General features: G+C 44.3%; 1 protein-coding gene and 2 non-coding genes across 20 annotated transcripts in view; all 3 read left to right on the top strand.

The window, feature by feature from the left end:
* The window catches only part of ACACA (acetyl-CoA carboxylase alpha), a 284,222-nt gene extending 260,359 nt beyond the window's left edge, over positions 1 to 23,863 (top strand). For all 18 annotated transcript variants that reach the window (XM_025439931.3, XM_049114191.1, XM_049114189.1 and 15 more), the window contains 4 exons: positions 11,910 to 12,064; positions 12,715 to 12,885; positions 20,288 to 20,424; positions 21,505 to 23,863. In XM_025439931.3, the coding sequence (XP_025295716.1) occupies positions 11,910 to 12,064; positions 12,715 to 12,885; positions 20,288 to 20,424; positions 21,505 to 21,628 (587 nt within the window). In that variant the 3' untranslated portion in view covers positions 21,629 to 23,863. The remainder of the gene's footprint in view (positions 1 to 11,909; positions 12,065 to 12,714; positions 12,886 to 20,287; positions 20,425 to 21,504) is intronic.
* Positions 4,898 to 5,081, top strand: LOC112655702 (U2 spliceosomal RNA). The gene has a single exon (XR_003133841.1). It is a non-coding gene; the product is annotated as a U2 spliceosomal RNA (small nuclear RNA).
* Positions 23,864 to 24,511: 648 nt separating the features above from the next.
* On the top strand, positions 24,512 to 24,650 carry LOC112655711 (U4 spliceosomal RNA). Its single transcript, XR_003133845.1, has one exon. It is a non-coding gene; the product is annotated as a U4 spliceosomal RNA (small nuclear RNA).
* The last annotated feature ends 2,708 nt before the right edge of the window (positions 24,651 to 27,358 follow it).

The raw sequence follows: 27,358 nt of genomic DNA, 5'->3' as shown, positions 1-27,358 counted from the left end.
AGTAAATTAAAAAAAAAAAAACATATCTTAGAGACACAAAAACTTCTGAGCGTGCCTGCACTCTGGGGACTGCACATCCTGGCAGTTTGGAGCCCTGGGCCAGGTGGCTTGCCAAACATAGTGACTGGGGTTCTAATAAACCCTGTATGCGTCTCATTGTTTGCCATTAGGTAACAACCACCAATAACTCTAACCCATCTCGGCCTGATCCTTTTATGGGAAGTGCACACATACAACAAGAATTGGCAAAGCTGTTTCTAAAATCTATTGCCACCCAGAATTGTTGAGATGGTGTTTTTCTCTTTCTTTTCCAAACAGGATAATTACTTTTGACCAACCCTATACACTTTAATTAAAGTAACTGCAGCTCAAGAGCAAGTTACTCACAACTGTATAGAGAGAGAGCTCTAAAAGCTTCAGCCACTGATAAGCATCTCACTTAGATGGCTCATAATTGTTCCCAGCATCAGGCAACCGTCGCTGTTTTTACCACTAATTCTGTACAAAGGCAGCAGTGCCGCAATTGCAGGATACAGTGAATTGCATAATTTTCTCTCTTTTTTTCTTTTTCATTTTTTCTTTCTTTTTTTTTTTTTTTTTTTCCTCTTTTTTGCTGGTTTTCTTTCTGGCCAATTTAAAATTTGTCAAAGTCGGTCTTCTTCTGGATCACTGCCCTTTGATATTTCGCGCACTCCATTTGCCACAAACAAGCCGCAGGGCCGCAGTTCATGCTGACTCTAGCAGAAGCAGAGAGAGCTCCATTTATCTTACACTGCCTGCTGAATTCCTACTCATTAACTGGGGGTTCACTGCCTCTTTTTAACCCCCCAATGGCTGTTATCATCCCTTCAGAGTAACTGGGTGGTAGAAAGAGGGATCCTCTCTGACAACTGTTTGCAGAACAACTGGATGGTGAGGGGTGTGGGGCCAAAGCTACTTTCTCTTGAAGGAAAGTGATATCGCTCCCACCTTCACCCAGCACCTTTTAACTTTTGAAATACAGGAAGGAGAGAGGGAGGAGATTCTCAAGTGATGGCCATTTAATCATTTGTTACAAATCATCTCATTATCCATTTCCTCTCCTGCATTGAAGAAAACCATATTTATTTAACCTTGACCAAAATGGCACTAGAGAAAGAATCCTTTGTCTGCTAAATGTGAAGCAGGCTCTGGCCCAGAGCAGGTCAGGAACATGAGAGTGGATCTAGAATAAAAATAATCATGTACAACTTTCAGTTAGGTTGTGTACAGGTAAATTGTTTAACTCCTCCAAACATTAGCTTCTTCATCTAGAAAGTGGGGATGATGCCCCCACAGAGCCACTATGAAGATCAGATGAATTTGTATTCACTTTGAATCTACAAAATTTTGTTCAAACATGTGGATTGGCGTTATTTCCTTTCCACATTAATCATTAGAAGAAGCAGCCAGCCACATTTAGTATCTCTCTGGCATACTTTTGGAACAAGCGATGTAGGAAAAGAAATACAAAAGAAACAGAAGAAGCCGTCTTGTCCTTCCGGCAATTGTGGTTTTTCAGGGATATCATACATACCAGATGTATTTGTGTGGTCACAGGCCAGCAGGGGTGTAACAGGACATGCTATGAACTCAGCTCTTTTTGGATTTGCTTTGGCTTTTGGTTCCTTTCTCAGTCATTGCGTAGAACCAAAGACTGCCAAAATGCTTTTTCACAAAGTGGGTAAAAATGACCTCATTTTCCAGATTGAGAGATTAAGGCCACAAGAAGACTTAAATCATCCAAGACACAAAATAGTGTACATCAGAGACCAGAATGGAATTGTAGTTCCCTCTGTTCTACTTCTTTCAGGATTTCCCCAGATTTTACCTCAGTTCAATACTGAGCCTGATCAAAATTAAACATGAATTCTTTCCCTTTGTTATCTAAAGCCAATTCCACTGAGAAAAATACGATTTAAGAGAAAGTCTGTAGGAGCGGATGTTATCTTATATTCCCAATCTTTTCCCAGATTGGCCTCTGCACTAGGGAGCATGCTGTCACATCACTTAGACAAACCAATGCACAACTGACTGGCTGTGTTCAAAAACATAATTACTATTTATTCTCTTAGGATATTTAGTAATATTTAATTTCTGAACAGATAGCATCATCTCAGAGTTCTTATTTTTAAGAAACAGCTTTTGTCATTTTATATAGTTTTGGAAGAAGGTGAATTACTAGTTCTGTGATTATCATAAAGCATGAAAATAGTACATACATTGATTCCTGATAGAGGTAAAGAGAGAGAGAAATGTGATATAAGCCCAAATACCATAGTCTTACACTGCTGGGATTCTCAGGAAAGCTTGGTAGTGTGCGTGTAGGACAGGTAACATCCTACCAGGCTAGTTGCCTTAGGAGTTAAATTTCTCCTCTGGAAGTAGAGCCCCAGCCCTCCATGGCCTCTTCATATATCCCTGACATCCTTCTACCTCCTCAGAGAGCCAGGAGCAGGGAGTGGCTGTGGGGTAGGATGGCCTTCCTAGCCTGGTTTCTTGACGCCGGACCCTGAGATTTTTCTCCTGGATCTTTACCCTTCTCTTGTGCTCAGAGGGAAATGACAAATCAATTGAGAGAGAGAGAGAGAGAGCTGTCCAGTCCAAGTGTGAAACAATCATAAGTTCCCTTCCATCCCTCTCCCTTAACACAAATAGCCTTTAGGCAGAGGAGCCTCTTAGTGAAACTTTATCCTGCTCCAGACACATGTTCTGAACGTGGCCCCATTCCCAGACAACTGGGCAGCCTGCCATGCAGCATCTCAGTTGTGCCCACGTGGAGCATATCCTGAGAATGATTGTCTGACACCAGCAGAGGCAGCCCTGGCTGAGCAGTGCAACGAGCCCAGGCCTGGCCCTTCCACCCAGCACACCCTCTGTCCAGGGCATCCCAGGTACAGAGGGAGTATTGTGGCTTCAGATGAGGATAAATGGGTCTGTAAGCATCTTCGGGAATGCCTTCCTCCCAAGCCTTCTCTTTAGCAGCCAGATGACAGGAAAAGGATACTTTCTTGGGTCAAGGAGATTCAGGGGTTAAACTGGTTTTCTGGCAGAAGTGATCAGAGTATCTGAGTTGTGTTTGCTTTTCCAACACTTGTGTCCATCTTCAGGATCTTGTAAGTTGAAAAGAGCTAGAGTTGCTTGAGTCAGAAAGCTTGCATCCTTACCTGGGAAGTCGAAAGGGAAAGAAGTTCTGATACTAATGCATGGGAAGTGGCCTCTTGCTCTGTCACCTCTTATACACATGAAGTGTCCTCACTTGGCACTATGGCCATCCAAGCACTGGACTCTGAGGAGAGATTATGAAATGGTGTCTCTTGCCTGAATTAGCAGCAGCTTATAACCCACCTCATCACACGGATTCAGAAATTCTTTGGTTTGATGCACTTTGGTGCAGTAGTGACAGCATTTTCTGGGAAGAAGGGGTTGTTTTGGTCTGTTCCATTAATTTGATTGTATTTATAAAAGCACCTGGGCTTGCCTCATCCCAGAAAGCAGTGATTCACAGTTCTGTCAGACAGAGTCGTGGCTGGCATTTGGCATTTAGGCGGCTAAACTTCTGCCGCCTGTGGGCTGTCATCAGAATATGTCTGAGAGATCCTGCTCCCCACCTGGTCCCAGCTGACCCCATCCCTCTACCCACTAGACTCAGGGGAGCAACTAAGAAAAATAAAATAGTAAAGACTTTGAGACCTAACTGCCATGAGAATTAAGAGAATTGTGTGCAACTTCCTGACTCTCTCGTGTGGACGTTTGCGTGGGGGCACAGGGCTGTGGGGAGAGTAGCAGATTCTTTTATTCCTATTTGGAAACCTCTGGGAGGTGTGGCCCCCTTTGAAGAAAAGCAGATATATGAAAATAGGATTTTAAAAAAACTAGATACATTGGGAGAAATTATTCCCATTACAAAAGGATTATTTGCTTTACCAAAGGATTCACTGCAGGGTTCCTTCTAAATAGCTCCCTTAAGGCATTTAAAACAGGATCTGATTTACACAGTTTTTCCAGAATGCTTTTGTGTAAAGAAAGGCACACCTGTGATGGATACAGAAATCATTTTGCAAGGGTTTTTTTTCACCCTATCTTACTATCTTTAGAGAGAAATTTCTTTCAACATCGAAAATGTGATTACACAGATCTTTAAACAGCTACTTATGTTTATACTTCTGAATCTTAATAAGATTCCAGTCTTTTTAATGCTGATTTTTCAGTCTCAAGGTTGAAGTACGGCTGTGTGTTCTTATATCTGAGATTTTTCTGGAGCTGAGTGAGGAGGGTGGTCTTGTCCTTTTCCTTAGCTTCATAAGTATTTAACCAATCAAAGCAAATTGCTTTCTTAAGAGAAGGAAGAAGGGCCCATAAAAGTTGAAATTGGGTTTAAATTTACATAGGCTCCTTAGTATAACTAAAAAAATAGAAAACCCTTTAATATCACATTCCTTTATAAAACATTTTTCCTCTTTGCTAGCTTAGGATTGTTGTTACATAAACGAGAAACTGAGCACAGAAAAGAGATTTCTGCAAAGTCACCTAGTACCTTTGACTAAGCAGAGAATTTTCAACCTACCAGTCTGATTTTTATTCTAAGCTTTGAAGGTCCCCCCCTCCCCCCAAATCCTACACCATAGGATGTGATCTGTTTGGCCATAGGGTGAGGCTTCCCTCCTCCTGCCCTCCTTCAGTGTCATGGCTGGGTAAAAAACACCTCCTGCTGCAGAAATCAGCTCTCTCCTTGGAAGCTTCTCTCTAGTTTTGACCCCATGGAGGAGAGATGTGGCTTTTTATTATGTCCTGGCCCTAGGAACACCTGACAGACTGCTGCCCTGTGGACACTTGTGGGTCAATTTAACTTGTTTCATTTAAAGGGCATTGGCCCTGTATTGCTTCTCAGCTTCTTGGCTAAGATCAAGTATACATCTGTTCTTATCAGTTTAATATCTGATATGTCCTCTATCCGAGGACAGTATGTTAAATGGATTTTGGGAATTAGGAGATGGATAGGATAGGAGCTTGCCCCATCCACTGCACTCATTGGCAGTACTTCCAGGAACCATGCAACCCTTCTGGGGGAAATTTTATAAATAAAAAGAAGAAGAATTTAAGAAGAATATGGGCTCTGAAACCAGACTATCTGAGCCCAAACCCCAACTCCATGGTTTCCTAGCTTTGCGGCCTTAGGTAAGTTACTTCACTTTTTTTGTGCCTCAGTGTCTTCATCTGTGAGGTAGCCATCTTTTAGGATGTTCGTAAGGACTAGAGGAGATGGAAAGTACTTCAACAATTCTAGCCTATAACAGCATCACAGTAACGTTACCTCTTCTTACTTGATCAGAATGGTAGTACTGCCTCTTCTGGATTTAGCTCTTTACATTAAAATATTTTTTTAACTATAAGGTTGGATTTTTAGAAACTCATAAGGACTTTTTATTTTGGGAAGGAAAAGATAGGAGTAATCTACCTTTCTTCTCCTTTTCAGCCTTTTCCTAAAGTAGAATTCTAGAAAGAATGACTTTCCTCCCTGTAGCATATTCTTAAACACACTCACACACACACACACACACAACGACTTGCTTTCCTAAAAACCCTGAGGCCCTGCAATCTGGCTAGAAAAGAAAGAAAACCATTCCAAGATATTTAATTGTACAGGGAGCTTACAGGATTGATCGAGAGCTTAGCTTTTTACAATAGTCCAGTGAATAAGAAATGCTCCTGACAAACGATCAATGATAGGATAATCACTCTTTATCCCCCTCCTCATTCTTACCTTCTTTCTTTCAGGAGAACAGGGTTCAGAAGTCAAAAATCTTTATAGACGCCGCTTTTAAATTAAGCAGAAAATAGACATTGACATATTTGTTAATCTCCCCTAAATCATTACCAGGGCTGGCTGCTTTGCTCTACAAGGAGAGAGGGGCCCTCGGTGTGCTACACAAGGGTCTAACTAGCTTAAGAGCAGCCTTTTTTTTTTTTTTTTTCGAAAATAAAATTTAGCAAACCTTTTCTCCCCTCACTTAAAGCACACAAATCCTTGACTTTCTCATGTGCATTTTAAAATACACACATCCTCTGCTTGTGTATTTTCCTTGCTTTGATACTTTTAGAGGTAGGTTTTGAACTGTGATCAGAAGCATGAAGAAAGGAATCAAGCAAGGCAACCTTTGGGTTCTGTGATCTTCCTAGTCTCAGGAGGGCTAGAGCATTACAGGTGTTTATTTTTTGGTTACTCTTTTAAAGCTCTAGAATAGCTTGATTGGGTAGGAAAGACCTCTGTTAGTCCAGGAGCCAGCTTTCTCTGCCTCTCCAACTTGGTAAAGCTAAGACCCTGTTTCCAGGACGCTGTACTCCTAAGCCCAGAGGTCCTCCTCTGCACCCAGTGCTGAGCTCTGTTCTTCACTGCTTTCCTAACGCAATGAACTAAACTCTCCAGCCGACCGACCTGCTGTGGCCACTGCCAGGATACCTGCTTGGCCACTGTTTGTGCCATTTTGTGTGGAAGAACACAGGCTTTGGAGATAGCCAGACCCAAGTGTAAATCCTGACTTTGCTACTTCACAGCTGGATGCCAGTGGGCAAGTAACTTTACATTTCAGCACCTTGGTTTTCTCATTTGTAAAATAGATGCCCTGTCTGTAAGGTTGGGTTGTTAGAAGGATTAGAGATGACATATGTGAAGCAACTCGGAAAGCTCTCAGTCACACAAAGGTCTGTAGTATTAACAGCTGACCAAACCTAGGTCTGAATTGTGCATGGTGATTTTACAAGCTCTGCGATCCTGAAAGCATTAAGTGTAGTTCCTGGCACATAGTAAGTGCTCAGTAAATGGTTTGTGTTGTATATGGTACAGGTATGCACATGTGTGTAACACATACAGTTATATACAAGCACAGTGTTGGTTGTTTACCCAGAGGAATGATGTTCTAAAGGTCTGGAACTTCCTATTCATCCATATCCATGGTCCTGCCATCCCCTGTCCCTGGCAGGGCTGTGATTTTTACCTGCTATTGTGTTAGTTCTTGATCTTACAATAACACAAGAAGCTACCCTTAAGTCTGAAGCCTGCCCAGCTGGTTTCAGGGACCCTGGGATTGGAGCATGAGTGGCCAAGTTCCAGCAGTGGAAAGCAGATGCTCAGGGTGCTCAGGACTATACTTGCCGGCGAGTACAGGAGTAATGTAAGACTGTAGTCCCATTGTACAACCAGTCTCCGGCCTGAACATTGCTGTGCCTGAATGTGGCTCTGAACTTACAGTCCCAGCCTATTTCTACAACACAAAAAAGTGAACAATGTGCTCTCTCAAGCTCAGACTTACTGTTTAAGGAGAAAACATACAGTCAAATGACTCATGGAAGATACCAAGAACTCTGCCCTTAGTGAGAAGTGTGCATAATTTATAAGTCATGGGCAGCCTTAGACTGAAGAAGGGAAAATAGGGAAGGCGGACAAGTGATGTGGAGATATAGGTTCAGTGCCTTTCAGGTCCCATGTCCCAGAAGCCATCTACATGAACTTTTTTTTTAAGTTTTTTTTTATTCATTTATGAGAGACGTACACAGAGAGAGAGAGAGAGGCAGAGACACAGGCAGAGGGAAAAGCAGGCTCCATGCAGGGAGCCTGACGTGGGACTCGATCCCGAGTCTCCAGGATCACACCCTGGGCTGAAGGCAGTGCTAAATGCCTGAGCCACCAGGCTACCCTATATGAACTTTTAAACACTCCTCAACAGTATCAAAAGGACAAGTTCTTAGATCCCTATAATGAATGAGTCTAGAGTTACTGCTTGCTTGGATGGTGTAGAGATGACTGCCCACTCACGGAGTGAAGTAAACATTTTTGTTTCACCTTGGCAACCATGGATCCATGTGTGGGCTCATATAAAAACTTCACTTTGAGGGCAGCCCAGGTGGCTCAGCGGTTTAGCCTTCAGCCCAGGGTGTGGTCCTGGAGTCTTGGGATCGAGTCCCACATCAGGCTCCCTGCTTCTCCCTCTGCCTGTGTCTCTGCCTCTCTCTCTCTGTGTCTCTTATGAATAAATAAATAAAACTTAAAAAAAAAAAAAACTTCACTTTGGGTATTCTGAAACAGTGCAACCAAATCCACGTGACACTGTGTTCTAATCAATGTAAAGGCGGGGTGAGTGGACTGTAAAGAAAGTTGGAGGATGAATATTTAGTGAGTAATGCTCTGGGCCACACTCTGTATTAGGGATTTGGGATATAAAGAAACCATTGGGGATCTCTGGGTGGCGCAGCAGTTTAGCGCCTGCCTTTGGCCCAGGGCGTGATCCTGGAGACCCGGGATCGAATCCCACGTCGGCTCCCAGTGCATGGAGCCTGCTTCTCCCTCTGCCTGTGTCTCTGCCTCTCTCTCTCTCTCTCACTGTGTGCCTATCATAAATAAAAAATAAAAAAATAAAAAAAAATAAAAAGAAACCATTGAACAAACATGCCTGATTCAGGAGATAATCTCAACAGATACTTTAAATGTAATTGTAAATATGATGATCTGTGTTCACAAAAATATTAGGACAAAGTTTTAAAAATAAAAATCTTAGTCATGCCTAGAAAACCGTGGCTGACCTACAGAGCAGGAATTATTGGAGACATTGTCTTGGTTATGGAATGAGACTGGTTGTCTCATTATGGAATGAGACTAAGATGGAACTTCAGTTCTATCAGCCCGGAGCCTGCCATTGTCAGTTAGCCTTTTCTAAAATGTACGAGATTCTGCTACTGAAGCACTTATTTGTCCTCTGCCCCAAGTAAGCAAGAAGAACCAAGATAATAGAGTACCCCAATCTTAGAAGGCCATGCTGCTGTACCTGAAATTTGGCTCTGCCCCTCCCTTGTTTTATGACCTTGATGAATTACATAAATTCTCAGTGCCTCAGTTTGCTTATCTGTAAGATGAGGATAGTAAGAATACCAACTTCAAGGTTGTAAGGATTGAGTTCATAGAAAGCACTTAGAATAGCTCCCTGCACCCCATAAATATTAACTTTGACTTCTGATTTTAGGCTTCAGGGAGCCAGGAAAAACATTTTTTTTAGCTTGGCTTATTTTTTAACTTTCTATTTGATTTGATTTCACAGAACAGTTTCTAGAATAGTACAAAGGACATCTGACGCCTTTTTCTCAGATTTACCCATTGCTAACATCTTGTCTCATTTGCTTTATCATTTCTGTATGCTCATGTACATGCACATGCTCACCCACTTTCTAAACACACACATATTTTGTGAACCATCCAACAGTAATTTATAGACATTATGCTCCTTTATCCATAATATTTAGTGTGTGTTTCTAAGAACACACACTTTCTCTTATATAATCCAAGACATTTATCTATATCAGGAACTATAACATTGACACAATACTACTATCTGATTCATGATTCATATCAAGAGTTTACCAATTGTCCCAATAATGTTCTTTACAGACTTTTTTGTTGTTGTTCAGATCTGAAACTTAACCCTAGACCACAGACTGCAGTCTATTTTCAGTTATTTAGTCTATCATCATCTTGAGGTTTTCTTTTGAAGAATACAGGCCACTTTTTTGGTGAGGGAGGGGGCTAAGCTTTTTAAGTACTCTCCACACCCAGCATGGGGCTCAAACTCAAGAGTCACATGGTCCACCAATTGAGCCAGCCAGGTGCCACAGGCCCCTTTTTGTAGCATGGTCCTCAATCTGGGTTTGGTTTATATTTCCCCATGGTTAAATTCAGATAACACATTTTTGGCAAGGATATTGCTAAAGTGTTGTTTATGATCAGGAATCAACAGGCACATGTCAGTTTGCCCTATTCTTGGTGACAGTAATTTTGATTACTTATTTAAGGTTTTGTTTGCTGATAATTGTGAGGAGATACTTTGAGACAATATAAATATTCTGTTCCTCCTCAAACTCTCACCTACTAGTTTAGTACCCATTGATAATTCTTGACAGAATCAATTGCTGTGACGGTGGTAAAATGATGATTTTCTAATCCCACTGTTCCTTCTATGTCTATTAATTATTCTACTGGAAGAGAGAATTTTCCCTACCCCCTTCCCCCATTTAATTATTTATATTAGAGTGGACCACAGGTTATTTCATTCCATAAATATTCTGGTAATTAATATCACCATCCTATTTTTGATCAGTTTGATGCTCAGACTGTCCCAGATGTGGCCAGTGGGAGCATATTCAAGCTGGCTCCTGTGGCCTTTTAATATGTCTCAGTCACTTGAGTGCTTTCTTGCTTTTTGTGACACTATGTTCCAGGCTCATCTTGTTTATTCCTTGCCCCAGCCCTGGAGCCAACTGTTTCTCTAAGGAGTCTTGGTTCCTCTTTACTAGAAAAGGAAAAATGTTTGCTTTCCTGTCCAGGGGTTACAATTGAGACAGTCTCATCTCACAAGAAACTGGTTGGCTCTCCTCCCATCAATTCTTTGGGCAGATCCACCCCAGAATGGATGGGCCTTCATAGTCCTACTCTCTGTCTAGTGTGGAAAGAAGGCTGCTGAGGTGTTGGGCCCCAGTGTGATAGGTCGGTGATTGCCCTCTGTGTGAGAGCCCAAGAAGAGAAAGCTGTCAGCTCTCTTCCTCACAGTTTTCAAGTAGTGATAGGCTTTAAAAAAAAGAGGTGGGGGTGGGCATCTAAAAAACCCCATAAAAATGAAACTGGGTACTATGGCTACGTCCCTGTTCTATTAACATGTGTTTATCTATAATACTTACAGCCCACTCTGCAGCCCAAGGCTGTTTATGGCATATGATTCATAAGTGGCATAAAAAGCAAGGCCTGTTCCCAGACAGACATGCTTGAAATAGACCTTTCTCTTCTGCAACCCATCACCCGTGGTCATGTATTTATTTGTCAGCTTTGGTGACAAAGCACTTCAGGTTGTCCCCAACACCAGGGGCTGTCACCTATTGCTCCTTCAGCTAGACTCACTCCTCTTTACTAGGCAGGCAGCTAAATTTTCAGTATTGATTACAAGTCCCACTCTGAGAGTAATTAGGAAGAAAAGCACAACATAGCAGCACTTCTACTGGGACAGCACTGATTGAAAGGTGGGTGTGTGTGGGGGGGGGTCTTCCCTGTTAGAAGGAATTCCAGATTCCTTACAGGAATCTGTTGGGTGAGGGTGCTGTGTGCTTATAGGGTCAGTGATCCAAATGGGATTTGTGGATTGCCTTTCTCTTTTCCCCTCTTCTTTCACTTTGTCACCCTGGTCAGGGGTTGGTTCTGGCAGTAGCAGCCCACGTGTAGACTAGGAAGCTGGCTAACCCAATCTGCTGAGGTGGCATGAGACACACAGATCTGGCTCTAATTAGAGTGTATTCTACTAATTTCAGGTTAAGAGTTTTCAAACCTGAGATTAGACACCGTGGAGTATAACGGCTTGCAGCCCTAGGAGTCCTTGGGCATGTGATTTATGTGGACATGGGAGAAGAAGGGGCTGCTGGTGCAGGCCTGGAGGCTTAGGGTCCACTCCCCTACCATGTCCCACATGCAGAATAGTTCAGCTGCTCTAATGTTGGTCAGCCAGGCACAGGCATGGTGTCCCTCAGGAAGGGGCCTGGCTGTCAGGGAGGCGATGAGAGACACAGGCCCCCGGGTGGTGGTTTGTTCCCACTCAGAGAAAGACTTGGGCAGAGGGACTCCCATAGCTGCTATTACCGCTGTGACCTCCACGGGGAAAGGAGGACATGTGGGCTCCCCGTGGCCAGATAAGGGCCAGTCTGGCATCTTCCAGAGTTTTGTTACTCAGCAAAGAGGTGGTGAAGACAATGGAAAGCCAGGACACGGAGGGTGGTGTTTTTGAGCTTTCATAATTGTAGCTGCTTCTGTGCAGAGAGATTCCTGGTCACCACAGAGTGTGACGGGCAGGTTTATTTAATTGCAGGCACCCCAGAGCTCAGCGCAGCTGAGCGGAAGGAGCTGGAGAACAAGTTGAAGGAGCGGGAGGAATTCCTAATTCCCATTTACCATCAGGTAGCCGTGCAGTTTGCTGACTTGCACGACACACCAGGCCGGATGCAGGAGAAGGGTGTTATTAATGTAAGTACAGTGGTTGCCACTTCTCCTGACTTGTCAGAGACCTGCAAGCGAGCAAGCAAGTGTATGTCTCATGCACAGAGGCTCACGAGCAGGAAGTTGTTAAGGTTGGATTAAAACAGCATGTGCAGATCAAACTGTTTTCAATTTTTTTGGAGAGACTTATCCCTTTTTTGTGTATCCATTATCACCAAAGCAGTTTATGGTTTATATTATCATGGACCCCTCTGAAGGCTTTCTCCATTTTACTGGTGGGAAACTGAGTCTGGTGCACCTCCCCTGGGGACAGCTGCCTAGGTGGTCCTCAGGCTGTGGATTACTCCAGTGTCAAGTTCCATCAGCAGCCAGTTCACATAGAGTCTGCATGCAAGTTGTTAGAGCCATTCTGCTCCAAAGCAATTCCACACAGACTCCTCCACAGAACACTGCAGCCACACATGGACTTAACATTCACAAGGCCCATTGCTATGCCCGGTGCTCTGGACAGGGGGCCACAGCTCCAAAATGGGGAGACAGTGGCAAGTGCTAGAGTCACGGCCAGTCTCTGAGGGGCTTGTGAGAGAGTACGTTTTTGTGCCGTGGAGTTCTCTCTGCACTGGGCTCTGAGCAGGGATCGGGCTGAGATGACTGAGCCTATTCTTGTCTATATGTAGGACATCCTGGATTGGAAAACATCCCGTACCTTTTTCTATTGGCGGCTGAGGCGTCTCCTGCTGGAGGACCTGGTCAAAAAGAAAATCCACAATGCCAACCCAGAGCTGACCGATGGCCAGATCCAGGCCATGCTACGGCGCTGGTTTGTAGAAGTGGAAGGAACTGTGAAGGTAGGTGGATGCCCCCAGAAGAACCTTCATACTCTGCCCCTCACCCCCACCTAAGAATCCCCAGGTCTTGGGATCCCTGGGTGGCGCAGCAGTTTGGCGCCTGCCTTTGGCCCAGGGCGCGATCCTGGAAACCCCGGATCGAGTCCCACGTCAGGCTCCCGGTGCATGGAGCCTGCTTCTCCCTCTGCCTATGTCTCTGCCTCTCTCTCTCTCTCTCTCTCTCTCTATGTGACTATCATAAATAAATAAAATTAAAAAAAAAAAAAAAAAAAAAAAAAAAGAATCCCCAGGTCTCTAAAGGCAGAAGTGGAAGGGAAGCATACAGGCCTATGCCTTGTCCCCTTCCCACACAGGAACACGTCTCAATGGCTTGTTAGAAGAGGTCGTAGGACATTTTTTTGCTGCTCGTTCTATCATTCAGTAGACCTTTTTGAAGACTTACTGTATACCAGATACTGCATTAAGCCCCAAAAGTGAAAGAGGCAGATGCTATTCCTATCCACACAGAGCCCACCATCTCAAGGGGGAGATAGATTGGCTGTGAGGTCACGTACAGCAGTATGGCTGATACTAAACATAGCAAACCCAGGACATCATGGAGCATAGAGAAGGACACCTGAGCCACTCTGTGGGAAGGAGGAGGAGAGTCAAGGACTTCTAGCAATGGTATCTCAGCAGACCTGAAAACAAAGTAGGAATAAACCAGAAGAAAAGATTGGGATGGGGGTGAAGGTGGCCAGAAGATAGGAGGAATGTTCCAGAAAGAAGGAATGGCATGTTTCAAGGCCTGATAGCAACAGTATCATTCATCCAAAGCACTGGAGATATTTCAGGATGGCTCAGAGATTGGGATCATGTCAGGCCATAGCATATGTGTTGAGGGTTTGGACTGATGTCTGTGGGAAGCCATTGAGGTATTCAAAGCAGCAGAATGACATGTTCTGATTTGTGTTGTCGGAAAATCGCTCAGAAGACTGGGTGGGGGATAGAACTGCAGGGGTCAGGAGCAAGAAGCCTAATTGGGGGTGATGGTTATGTAGGCAAGAGATGCTAAGGCTTCAATTAAAGGTCTTCTGATTTCAAATCTGAGCTGAAAAGAAATGTGTACCCTGCCTGCGGGGAACTATGAATCCCACATCTTCTTGGGCTGATCTCATGGAGAGGACACAGGGCTTGGACTAGTGCCTCCCTGCTACTCTTGCCCCAGGGCTGGGAAGGGATAGGTCTGAGCCCAAGTTGACCAGATACCAGCACTTGGTCCTGAAATTGTGGGCTGCACAAGACAGTCCATGAGAGGGTGAGAAGAAAGAGTTGGAACTTTTATTTCTCTATTTACTTTTACTAAGAAAAATAATTGACCCTTATTGGTGGTTCTTACATGGGTTAAAAGTAAATCATATATATCATATATACATTTTATCAGAATATTGGTAGTATATGCTGAAAGTGTCTTTTCCTGATATTTTGATCAGAATATTTGGTGCCTACTGGGTTAGCATACTCTTGAGGGAGCGCAGGCCCTTCAGCTTCTTCCTGCAAAGTGTTGCTTGACGTCTCTGCTGACTGTTCTCAGGAAGGAACTCCGAGGATTCACCATCATTGTTAAAGCCAGTGAATCTGGGTGCTTCTAAGATTCACCTTTATGTGTTAAGCCTACCCATTTCTTTACGACTGAAAAGCTTCTTTAGATAAATATTTCAGATGTGCAGTGGGCGAGCGCAGCCTTATGCGACATCTGGTTCAGGTTAAGGTCAGTCTGTGGCATCATAATTGAGTGAGACAATTTTGTCAGTGGCTACTGGCAGCTTCTAGTGGAAGTTGGCATTGAAAGTCACGCAAGTGTAAAATAAGAGGTTGTTCTCCAGTTAAGAGTTGCTGGCTAGGTAAATGGAGTGTGTGTGTGTGTGTGTGTGTGTGTGTGTGTGTGTGTGGCCAGGAGAGGCCTGCACCCCCTGCCTACCACATTAGTCAGTAATGGACGTGCACGGCCTCCGTAAGCACAGGGGTGAGAAGGAATCGCTTCCTTCCAAGCATGAAGTGAGGTGGTGGGGGGAGGGCCCTTCAGTTGTCCCTTAGCATCCTATATCCAGGGGATGGTGCATCTAGAGAGCAGGTCCTGGCCATCTCGTAGAGATGTAGGTACACAGAGTCCAGCTGTAAATCAAGTGCAGGAGACAACCGCAGCCCCAGGAAGTCAGGAGGCTGCCTGAGGCACTGGGCCCAACTGTACCTAATAACTAAGGCTACCCCCTCCCTCCTGTTTACAAAAGACCACATTTTCTTGAGCTCTTTAGTCCAGGAGGACAGCTGAGGAGACAAAGGAAGGGCAGTGATGCTATGATGTGGTTTTGAAGCCTCCTTCCATATTCTGTAGGCTCAGTAGGACCTAGTTTAGTGTGGGGTGGGTGATAAAATCTGTAGCGCCCTTGAGAGAAAAGTGTTGCACTGTGCAAAAGCCATCTGTGCTGCCTCTGAAGGGCTGACATAGAATCAGCTCCATGTTTGGGAATGGCTTAAAACCTTAAAAATGTCGGCTGCCCCCCATTTTTGGTTCTTCAAACAGTGATAGATAATGTGCACTGTGTCTCAAGTGTAGACACCGACCAAGTCCAGACCTTGGCTTTGCACCAGGAGGAGACCCTCTGATCCTCACGGTGGCTACTGGCAGGGAAAGGGCTTTAGTGATAGGCATCAGCCATGCTGTGTGTTCTTTTGTCCCAGCGAATTTGTTTTTTTAATCATAATCCTGAAGAAAGAGATTTGGGGGCAGAAAATTTGAAGACACTGTGATGTTATGTAACTTAGCAGGGCAAATTCTTTTGTTTCCCAGAGAGGAACCTGTTCCCAGGAGTCACAGGACTCTGTTGGAACCCACTGGGACAGTCCTATTGTAGGAAGTAGTAAGGTTTATGGTTCAGGGCTTCACTGCAAGAGAAGAAAAGCATTACTGCAGCTCCCTGAAAATAATACCAAGAACTTAGGTTTAAATTGGGTCATAGGAATATGGTGTGCGGCTGTTGTGCGGGTAGGTTCTCTCTCTCAATTCTTAGATCCATAGTCTGAGGTATGTGGTTTTTCAAAGACTGATCCTCTCCACCCCCCACCTCCCCCAACCCCCCAAGCTCCAGTAGTAGAAACTGAGATTAGAACCCGTGAGCAGAACGTGGTCTTTGGAATCTCATAAATTTTTGGCATCTCAACCTTGCTGAGTTGGACATGATATTTATTTAAGCCTCTGCCCCTTCCTGTGTAAAACAGAGATGATGTTTCTTTTACAGGGTTCAATGAGTTTCAAATGACATGAGAAATAAGGTATGGAGCACAGTGCTTGGCACTCCATAGACACACAAAAGAGGCCCTTTTTTGCTCCTTTTCTCTCAGCACAACCTGTGTCAGAGGGTAAAACAATAACATAAACTAAGAGCTACAGATGTGTAACTTCATGATCGTAGCAGAAGCCATGAGCACAGTAGCTTCTCAGTACTGTCTTTTCATTAGGCCTGCTCTAACTTATCCACAATCTAGGGTGCCGTAACGCATTCTTATTATCCTGATCATTCACTACCCAGTCACTCTTACTCTGGATTTCTAAATGTGATGGTTGATCAGTGGAGGCCCTTGTGAGGATGACAGAGGACAAAGTGCCACTCGTAGGGTCAAGTTCCCCTGTCCCCAGAGCCTGGCCTCAAACTACCCCTGGACAAGTCTCATGCACCAAACTTCTGATTTGCAGCCAGGGAAGGCAGAACCTGGAAAATATTTTTTGGCCCTGGGTCAGCCTGGGGCTGAGACTGGAGTAGCTGTGAGGAGATGGGGTCCACAGGCCACCCCAGCCCACATGGCTGTTTGCTGTTTTACTCCTAAGCTTCAGAAAAAATCACATTGCTAGAGGTGTCTCCAGATAGCTCACAAGGTAGGCTATCTATAGGGCATGGAAATCAGGACGCACATCCATCAGACTGTGCCCTGGTCACTCTCTGGTCCTCCTGTACAGTGAATAAGGAGGACTTAACAGCTATCCAATACTTAGAAAGGAAACTTTCTAAACAGGTCATTTAGATTTTGTGCGATAGACTAATTAGTACATACAATTAGCGAGACTGCATAGTGCCTGAGATACTTATCCACTGATGCAGAGAAAGATAAAGTATCTGCTGAACATTTATTTTAAGGCCAGTGTTGTGATGTTTAATTATTAATACTTTATTGGTATTAGAATGTTCTGATTGTCATGAGTGTGAGGCAGGTGACTTATGAGCCCAGGCCTGTCAAGAAATGAGCAGCCCAGCATTTCACACTTGCTTCTAAAATCCACACTTGGAACACTAGGAATAATTAGCCACATTTTCATAATTTTAAGGGAGGAAATGATAATGGCTTTCTTTCTATGAATAGGGTTGGCCCATCTTTCTGGATGCCTGGAATGATGAGTCCTCCATCTCTGTTCTAGGAGGGCAAACAAGGAGTAGCCTCCCTCCCTCCATACAAGGGAGCCTTGCTCTTCCTAGTTAAAAGCAGTTAGGCCACAACAGTACATCAAACCCTCCCAGACCCATTTGGAAAAACCTGTGGCACTGTGGATGCTTACATTTGTTTATTCTTGCTACAAATGCTATTGACTGGGATTTGCAACCCCTTCGCCTTTGTATACTCTGCCGTGATGAAAACTTTACTAAGGTTTGGTGGTTGTCATCCAGTTGTCATATTTTGAGCGAACAGCAAATCTTCCATACATGGGGCCCATGTTTTCAAAGAGGAGACTTTAGAGCAACAACTCCAAAACTTGGAATGCGTTGCTTTAATCCTATCTAGGAACTTTTTTAATGTTTAATTTAAACACCTAGCATATTCTATGGCTGTGGGAGGGGAAGACAGAAGAGTTTCCTCTAGAGGGTAGCTGGCTTTCCAGCATACTGTCTGAGCATCGTTAGAAGCAGGCATCTCGTTAGCTAATACATTACACCAATCAAGGAGAGTTATCTTAAGCCACAATTAATCTGCTCCCTGGCATATGTTGATAGGAAAGCATCATGCTGTTTCTTAATTAAAAGCAAACGGATTAAAAATGATTAATAAGAGTATTAAATATTCTCCTAAACTAAAGGCTTTGTGATTCTTGGATAAATCTAGTTGTGTTGTTTTTTTTTTTTTTTTTCCATTCTGAAACCCAAGAAGCATTCACCGTTTTATTTTTTCCAGCCCCCAAAATCTGCATAAGTAGGGGCATGTGCATAAGTTCTCAAGCCTTAGAGAAGTCTAAATTGCCAATGATAGAGATGGAAATGTCTGAGTTCAGGTGGCAGCGGGTAAGAATCCCAGTATATCCAGTCCATATGCAGGGTACACTGGTGCTAGGATGCTGGAGTGAAGACCACTGCATTGTAGGGGCAACATCACCATCCCTCCTCTTTGTCAGTAGAGATTGACGAGGCACTGAGAGGTGGGAAGTCTTGCTTGGGCCTACGCCAGCTTGGCCATCCCACCCTGGCCAGGAGAGCTGATCTTTGTGTCTATTATTCCAAACAGAGCAGGCATGTTGGGGGCCAGAGAAAGAACTAGAAAGGGCACACTGCTGACCCTTAATCCTGGGCTCCTTAATCCTTTAACTGTGAAGGACTCCTTAAGAACTTTTAGAAATGTGGAAGTCAGTCACGTGATGTAATAAATAACCAGTCATAGCTAACTCACCAGCTAAGTTAGAGATGAAGCAAGAGTCTGTGAAAAACCATTCTTTATGAAGGCATGAAATAGAAAGTTAGAAAACCACACAGTGCTTAGTTTCTGACTGAGTGCTGCCCTTGAAGGGTGTGAAGAAGACCTTCCCTCTGTGCCTTGTGGGTCCTGAAGTTAAAATTGTGGCACTGACGCCTTGCTGGTATGCAGGATTCCTGAGCCACAGCTCAAGCCTCAAAGCTTCTGAGAGTCCCTAATGCACCCACCTATTAAATTACAGCTCCAAACTCATTGTCATTCTGACTTTGACTTCGTTAGTGATAACAGAGAAGGATAGCGCACCTTTAAATGACGAGCTTTGTGTTTAATTACCCAAACAAAATGACATAAATATGAATGAGCCCTAATGGTGGTACTTGGTTTTCCGGAAACCATTAACAAAACGATTCCTAAATGATTTGTAAAGAAAATGAGAGGAGAAGAGAGCAAGGAGAAGGCTATTAGGTTCTAACACACTCCTGAATTATTATGTAGTCAACTACCTAGGAAATACTCGGCTAAATGATCTCGAAAAAAAGGCACAAGGTGGTTTGTCGAGACTTTCAGGGTTACAGACGCCTTGCACCTTTAGAATATTCTCAGAAGGTAAAATGGGGGGTCGATTTCTGACCTGTTGGCTCTCCCCTAGCAGCAAGACTTCCCACACATCAGTCCCCCCAGGCCTCATTGAAAGAGACTTCCACAACCAGGCAACTCATCTGCCAGCCTGGCGGGGGCTAGAGACTTACATTTTTAAAATTGTGTCTCACTTCCTCAGAAAAAACACATTTCATTTTTTTATTTATTTATTTTTTAAGAGATTTTATTTATTTTTCATGAGAGACACAGAGAGAGGCAGAGACACAGGCAGAGGGAGAAGCAGGCTCCATGCAGGGAGCCTGATGTGGGACTTGATCCCGGGACTCCAAGATGACGCCCTGGGCCAGAGGCAGGTGCTAAACTGCTGAGCCACCCAGGGATCCCCCCCTCCCTTTTTTTTAAAGATTTTATGTACGTATTTAGAGAGTGAGAGAGCATATGCACAAGTTGGGAAGAGGAAGAGGGAGAGAGAATCTCAAGCAGGCTCTGTACTGAGCATGGAACTGGACACAGGGCTCGATCTCACAACCCTGAGATCATGACCTGAGCCAAAATCAAGAGTCGGATGCTCAAATGACTGAGCCACCCAGGCGCCCCTTCATTTTTATTTTTTTTTAAATACATGTTAATTTTTATTTTTTAAGTAAAGTCTATACCCACGTGGGGCTCGAACTCAAAACTGCAAGATTAAGAGTCACTCTACTGACTGAACCAGGCAGGCTCCCCACAATCAGAACTTGATTAAACAATTTGGGCTTTTAACTCTCTCAGGTCCATCAGGTGATTACATTCTCTCAGCCTTAGTGGAATAGGTAAAAACCTAGAATGAGAGGACTTGAGTCAGGTGTGAGCCCTGATGCCTCCAGGGGCCCAAGCGAATGCTTCAAAGATGCATCTTGTACCAAAAGAAGAAAAGAGAGAATGAGGACAGCTCCTGTCCTGAGGCCTCTTTCCTCTTTACAATGCCAACAATAGTGGAAAAACTTGAACAACTCTTTTTTACTGAGCCAGCTGTTGGAGTGAATTTTCCAGAAAGTGAACAGAGTGTCCAGCCTAGCCCCGGTGTTTGACCAGGAGTTGTTGTTTACAGGCCTACGTTTGGGACAATAACAAGGACCTGGTGGAGTGGCTGGAGAAACAGCTGACCGAGGAAGATGGTGTTCGCTCAGTAATCGAGGAAAACATCAAATATATCAGCAGAGACTATGTCCTCAAGCAGATCCGCAGGTGAGACCCGCATTGGGGAACTTGCGTAGGAGAAATTGGGCTCACTTCTTTGGAAGGAGCTAAGATTTAAGAACAAATCGTGAGATGATGCCTTACAGTCTTTGTGGGTTTTTTCTGTTGGAGACTGCTGTAATGAACCCTCCAGTAAAAATAGAGCCCTGAAACACAATTCTTTCTCAGTTGCTGGGCTCTAGGGCACTTAGTAATCTCCCCTAGATGAAGGCTTAGTTCATTGTGCCCAACTATTAGCTACAAGTGCAGATCTTCAGACTGTGAGAAAAGCTGATTCCATGGCAGCTACATTCTCCACTGGAATATTACATACATGAAGTAGCCTTCACAGGGTACCACATCTGGAGACCTGTCCTTTGCTCCTACTGATGTTAGAATAACCTGGCCAAGATGTTACTCGATTTCTCCACTGTATGATTACTGATTTTCCCCATTGCACCTAATAGGCAATCTGTGGGGAGACACTTTAAGGCCATGGAGATGTCCTGTTCCTCATCAGGATTTTCAGGCATTCCTGGCTGACCCGTGTCTGATCCAGTTTTTATGGCAAGGTTGCAAAAAGGAGAACTTCCCAACTCTCTGTCCTCCACAGTCCTCACTCCAGTCTCCGTGAGCAGTCTTCTCTCTCCCCCCATTCATGTACATGTTCATTAGCCTACGCCAATAATGAATTTATATTTTTTAAAATAATTTGCAATTCATTATTACACTTAACTTTAATGCCCAAAATGTCCCAGATTTAGCCAGTGGAAGCACCTTTGTGCTGGTTCCACTCTCTGACATGTCCCTATTGGTTTGGGGGGGTTTTTTGGTTCAGGTTTTTGGTTTTTTAGGGTTTTTTAAGTAATTCCTTACCTTTTGACGTAGCAAAAACGTGTCAGGTCCTTTTTGTACCTGCCTTGCTGCTGGGGACTTTTTTCATATAGGAAAACAAATTAGGTGAGGTGGTGCCTGATATATCTGCAGTGGATTCTATTAGCATGTTATCAGGTAGTTCTTAACTTCCTCGCTCCCCATCTAGACACTTCTGCTTCTCTCTTCTTCACCATCCCCAATCTTCCTCTCCAGCTTGGTACAGGCCAATCCCGAGGTTGCCATGGACTCCATCGTCCATATGACTCAGCATATCTCACCCACTCAGCGAGCAGAAGTCGTACGGATCCTCTCCACGATGGACTCCCCTTCAACGTAGAAAGAGCTTCCTGCCCATCCCTGCCTCTGGAGAAAAGGGCTAGAGCTGCCTCTTACAGCTGAAACCACTCTAATGAGAAGGCACAGAAGACCCAGCACTGGCATCCAAATGGCATTTTGCTTCCCCCTCGAACGTTTTCAGTTATGCATGACATAATGGGATATAGGGTCACAAAGCCCCTACTGGTCACACCCATCCTGTTCAGTATTTATTATTTTGTCTGTGACTACAGCCCTCCTTTCCTGCAATGACTCACGAAGGCAATGAAGGGTACAAGCCTGTACCGTGAGGTCTCACTACATAAAAGCAGGGCTGCTGCTCCTGTCCTGACAGCTCCTTGGTCCCAGCCCAGGGAAATGTGAAGTGTTGTCGGGCAGTCAGAAGCCCTCCCTTAGCCCCGGCTCCATGAGCCTGCAGCCAGAGGCAGCAGAGGAGGGCTGGGGCAGGGAAAAAGCCTCAAGTCCATTGTCTTTTTTACCTCCATGTTCAGCCTGGTATGCACTAGGTACGAGAGAGGACTAGTTCCTGGTTTAATCACACCAAGGTACTTGTTTCTTCATGGAGTATGAAATCTGCAAGCTACATGAGAACTCAAAGATGAGGGCAAAACTGTGACTTAAGAAGCAAAGAAAGAAGATAGACCAAGTCACATTGTTGATTTAGGGGCCTTGACTGTGGGCTTGATTCTCTTAGAACAAATGGAAAGATGGTTGAACTATCACTACCTTGCATATCACTGCTCAACCAGCTGTTGCACTTGCTGGTAGCCACATAGGCAGTGCAGTAGCCCAAGCTAGGGCAGAAGAGGAGTGGGGGTGGGGGGCCTGGCCCTTTGTGTCACTGATGGGAAGTAATAACTCATGCCATAGGGAAAGTGGGCCAGATAATCTCTCTTTTTTAGAACTTGGAAAGTTATTACTTACTATTAAGCCTGGAGCTTTGATAGTTCTAAAAGGTTACTAGTGCCTCCAGAGTCACTCAGCTCTATTTCCAGAGCAACTCTCCTAGCAGTGGACATCCCTCTTCCCTCCAGGTCTTGTCTCTTCCTGGAATGTCCACAAGCAGCAGATACAGCTGGTCTCCCCACAGCTGCTGAAAGGAACCCTGGTGTGACCTCTCAGCACAGAAACTGGTCTTCCCCGATGTGAGCAGGCTTCCGGGGAACACAGAATCCACATGACCTTAAGATTATCTACAACTCCATCGTGGTGCTGTTGTCTTCCAGGCTCACTGGTCCCTCCTCGGCCAGCGGCTGGGGCCTCCTCACCAGTGGTGGAGAGAGTTTCTTTTCAACAACCTGTTTATTCAAGGAAAGAGTTTCTGGACTCCCCCCATTGGTGTTCCTCAAGCAGGAGTGGCAGGTGATCAGGGCTGGTGTAGCATCCGGTTTTCACAGTGCAGCTAATTGCATTTGTCTCTGATGACCAAGGAAGAAATCAATCACTAAGACATTTTAGTAGAGTGGTATGAATACTTTTGTACAAGCTACAGTTTTGAGCCTTAACGCTATAGTACACGCACAAGAACAAGCTCTACCCCCTTCTTTGGGACTGGCTCATGCAAATGGGCACTGTGTGGCTGGAGATTCCACTGCCTGCCTGCTGGAGCTTGGAGCTGAGGGCAGGAAAAGGTGGGGAACAATGTTCAGTCCAGAGAGAAGCATCCACTACTGCTGGTATCAGCTTAAGTAAATATTGGATTAGTCTTGGACCAGATTATTCTTTTCTGTAATTAGCAAAATTCCACATACCTGTAGGTGGCACAAACCCCTGTGCTCACCCTGGCATTTCTTCAGAGGCAGGGTGGGTCACACTTGTTTTACTTTTTCCCTCTTCACCAAACTATGACACATTAAGTGAATACGGTTCCTCTCTGGAAGTCTGTCATGCCTACCTACCACCCTGCCTCCCAACCCCCATCCCCAGAGCACCTCAGTGTAGGTCTGCCCCCAGACGGGGTTTTCATACAGAGAAGCCAGGAAGAGCCATAGAAATTGAGCAATCTAATATTCCCCCAGCCCATTACATATGCAAGGTTACTGAGCTAGGAGGAGTATAAATGATGTATTGACCAAGACTTGCTTGAGCTGAGATTGCCATATTCACTTCGTTCACAAAGCAGCCTTCACTTGTCTCTTTGAGAATTCGATGGACACATACCCTGATGAGCAAGGAGCATCAGTCAAATGTATTCGTTTCACATTTTGTTGAAATAAACCTCCACATTTGTAGAAGAGTCACTGTTTGTCATTTCAACCCATGCCCGGCCACATTTGTGTTCCACTTTGAGCAGGGGCGCTTTCAGCAATGGTAGGGTGAGCCCCTGTCCCGCTGCTGAAAGCTGAACATTATAGTAACAGAACAGCATGCATGCATTGCTTCTGCAAAGTGTAATCTTTGAGAGACTTGGATGCTTTTCAGATACACATAACCTTGATGGTCTGGGCAATTTCAGGGGTGTTCTTAATAGGAAGTGAAGATTTGAACCTCTTAGTTTGCATGAGTTTGTGGGATTTTCTGGGTCGAGTGAATAGTGAACCATTTTCAGAGCTTACCTCAGGCCAGTTTTATGGAAAGGTTGTGTATTCTCAATAATATAGCTGCTTAATAGATTTTTGAATGCTAATTTTGGGCACAAAAAGGCAATAAGGGCAGGAAGCTCATGCTTGTGTGCCTGCAACCCTCTGCCTCAGTTTCTCTCTGTAAATCCCTGTGGTTGAAGCAAGAACAAACACCAGTCCCTAAACATTTGCAAAGAAAGGTAGAAACCACAAGACAGCAGGGAAGGGAAGCACTAGCCTTTGACGATATTTAAACTTGGTATGTTGGTTCTGTCTTTCTGGGATGTTTAGCAAAGAGTGTTTTTTTCTAAATGTTTTATTTTAGCTTTGCGCAGTGGCAGTATCGTATCCAATGAGGTTTATCCGAGGTGCAATTATTGCTAATTAAAATGTTTTATTTTAAATATATTTTATATGTACATATGATATATTGTAAATATATGTCCATTTGAATCACCCAAAGGTAGATGTTCTTAGAGTGATAAGGTGGCAGATCCAGGGGAAAAATTATTCTTTGCTGCCAGCTACCACACTCCATGGGTAGGGAGTCCTGGTGGCAGAGAGGCCTTAGGCTTTCCCTCCTCCCTAAGCAGGCAAAGGAGAAGCAGACCCCAAGATGCAAATTTTAAGCAGCCCCTGCCCTCAGCCCACACCTGTTGGTGGTCCTGGGATGGGAAAAATATTCTGCTCCTGCCCCACCCCCCCACCCCCAGGAACTTTCTGAGACATACAGTCCTTTCTTATGTTGGGGAGTGATATTTCTTTCATTGGCCTTTGTAATAAAAGAAAATTTAAAACCTCCACTGGGATAATAAGAAAAGCTAGAACAGCAGGGATTCCCAGGCCTACCTACATTTCCCCAACTGAAAAACAAGGATGCAGTGATAAATACAAGTGCTTAATTACCATCACAGGGAGGACCCTTCCTGTGCTCCTTCAGCATGCCAGGCATGGTGAAAGCCTAGAGAGGAACTGAGCTGGGAGATTAACTCAGTGCTGGCTCCTTGGCTGAGCACTGGAAGGCCAAAAGCTGAGCCCATACAGTGAGGCAGAAAGTGGTAAGGGCTGCATGAGTGGTACAGACAATTAAGGGCCAAAGTCTTCTGGCAGAGAGTGGTTTCCAGATGGGAAAGGAAGGCAAGGTGTCTCAAGTCCGGGCACCAACACTTGCAAAGTTCTCAGGGACACTAGGAACATCACAGAGAAACACAGCAGTGCTTTGGGGGAGGATCGACGATGATAATCTGAAAAATGCAGGCAGGTTATGACAGATCATGGATCCCTGTAAGTACTAGGCCAACAAAGTAGATCTGTTCTGGAGAGTGGGAAACTCTTGGTGGTTTGGGGATATGGGAAGACTGGGTGCAAAAGTTTAGAAAGCAACCTGAGTGAAAAGACCACCATGTTGGGTGCCGAGAAGTCTAGCTTCAAGCCCAGCTCCATGTGTATGTCAGTGAGCTGGAGGGTACCTAGGATAGTGAGCCCAGGCCATTCCAGGAGGCATAGAAAGAATAAGCCACTGTCAGCTATTTTCAGTACTCCAGAAATCCCACATGTGTCTCAGGCAGGCAGCTAAGGGTCACCATGCCATTGTCTTTCTGATGAGTTTTGCCAACCCAGATAATATGGCTGGCCAGAAGTTCCAGTGGGCAGTTCATGATAATAAATAATGGGAACAGGATATCTTCATAAATGCAATGTTTGAGGGGGCAAAGTCTTCAAAAATAAGATTCTCTGAGGTTGCAGGGTGACAGGATGGGGTGGGAGATGATAGTGGTGTCTCAGCTCTGAGGATCTGAAACCACCCAGTGGGCTTGGCCCATTGGGTACCATAATGAGAGGAAGTAAATTGGAACTCAGAGATGGCTGAATAATGGGCCTAACCGCAAACATTCTGATCTATAACTGGTCTGGAGTGAGCAGGAAGGATTGGGGGTGAGAGGAGACAGAAAGGATTAAGACATCCAGGCCCTGACCTAGGAAAAAGCTAAGCAAGCATTCTTGTCCATGCTAACACAGGTGGGTATTTTTATAGTCACCGAAAAGAGCAGACTTTGGAATAAGCCCAGCTGGGTTCAAATATCTGGTCCCTCATCCCTGTTCTTTGGAAAAGTTCCTGCCTCCTCAATCTGTGGCATATGGATAAATAACAACTCAAGAGTGTTTGTTTGTTTTGTTTGTTTTAATTACTGTAAGTTAGTTAACACAAAGCGATGGACATTAGTAGCAAATTATCAATATATGTTAGGGTTCTCCATGCTCTGCCCCTTCCTCATGCTCACAAGATATGGGACCTGTCCTCACTCTAGAGTATCTTCCTCTTAAAAGCATTCAGAGAACTATCCCCCTTAACGGAGCAGAGATCTAGGGATTGTCTCCAGACACTGAGTTACATGGACACAATGCAAAAGTGTCACTGAGGACTGCTATGGTCTGAATGTCCCCCAAAATTGATGTGTTGAAATCCTAGCCTCCACCAGTGATATATTAGAAGATGGGACCTTTGGGTGGTGCTGAAGTCATAAGGATGAAGCCTTCATGAGTAGGATTAGTGTCTTATAAGAGGATCCAGATAGATCCCTTCCCTTTTCCATCATGTGAGGATACAACATGAAGTCATAGACCCCAGGAGAGAGCCCTCACCTGACCATGCTGGCATTCTAATCTCAGACTTCCATCTTGTTGTGGCAGTCCAAATGGACTAAGACAAAAAAAATGGACCATGATGGTGCTGCTATAACAAACCTAAAAATGTGGAAGCAGCTGGATATACAGGGAATGTGCCTCAACATAATAAAGGATTTCTATGACAAGCCCACCGCGAACGCCAGACTCAATAGTGTAAACCTAAAAGCTTTTCTTCTAAGATCAGAAAAAAGATAAGGTGCCCTTTCTTGCCACTTCTATTCAACTTAGTACTGGAAGTCCTAGCCAGAGCAATGAGGCAAAAAAGAAAATGCATCTAAATTGGAAAGGAAGAAGTAAAACTTTATTTGCAAGATGATATGAGACAGATATAGAAAACCCTAAAGACTCAAAAAAATTGTTAGAATAATAAGTTCAGTAAAGTTGTAGGATACAAAATCAATATACAAAAATCAGTTGCATTTCTACATACTACTAACAAACTTCTAGAGAAATTAAGAAAATCCCATTTGTGAGTGAATCAA

The sequence above is a fragment of the Canis lupus genome, chromosome 9 (genome assembly GCF_003254725.2).
Source record: "Canis lupus dingo isolate Sandy chromosome 9, ASM325472v2, whole genome shotgun sequence".
In the NCBI taxonomy this organism is placed as follows: Eukaryota; Metazoa; Chordata; class Mammalia; order Carnivora; family Canidae; genus Canis; species Canis lupus.
The sequence above is the reverse complement of the archived record's forward strand: the minus strand, read 5'-3'. Positions and strand labels throughout refer to the sequence as shown.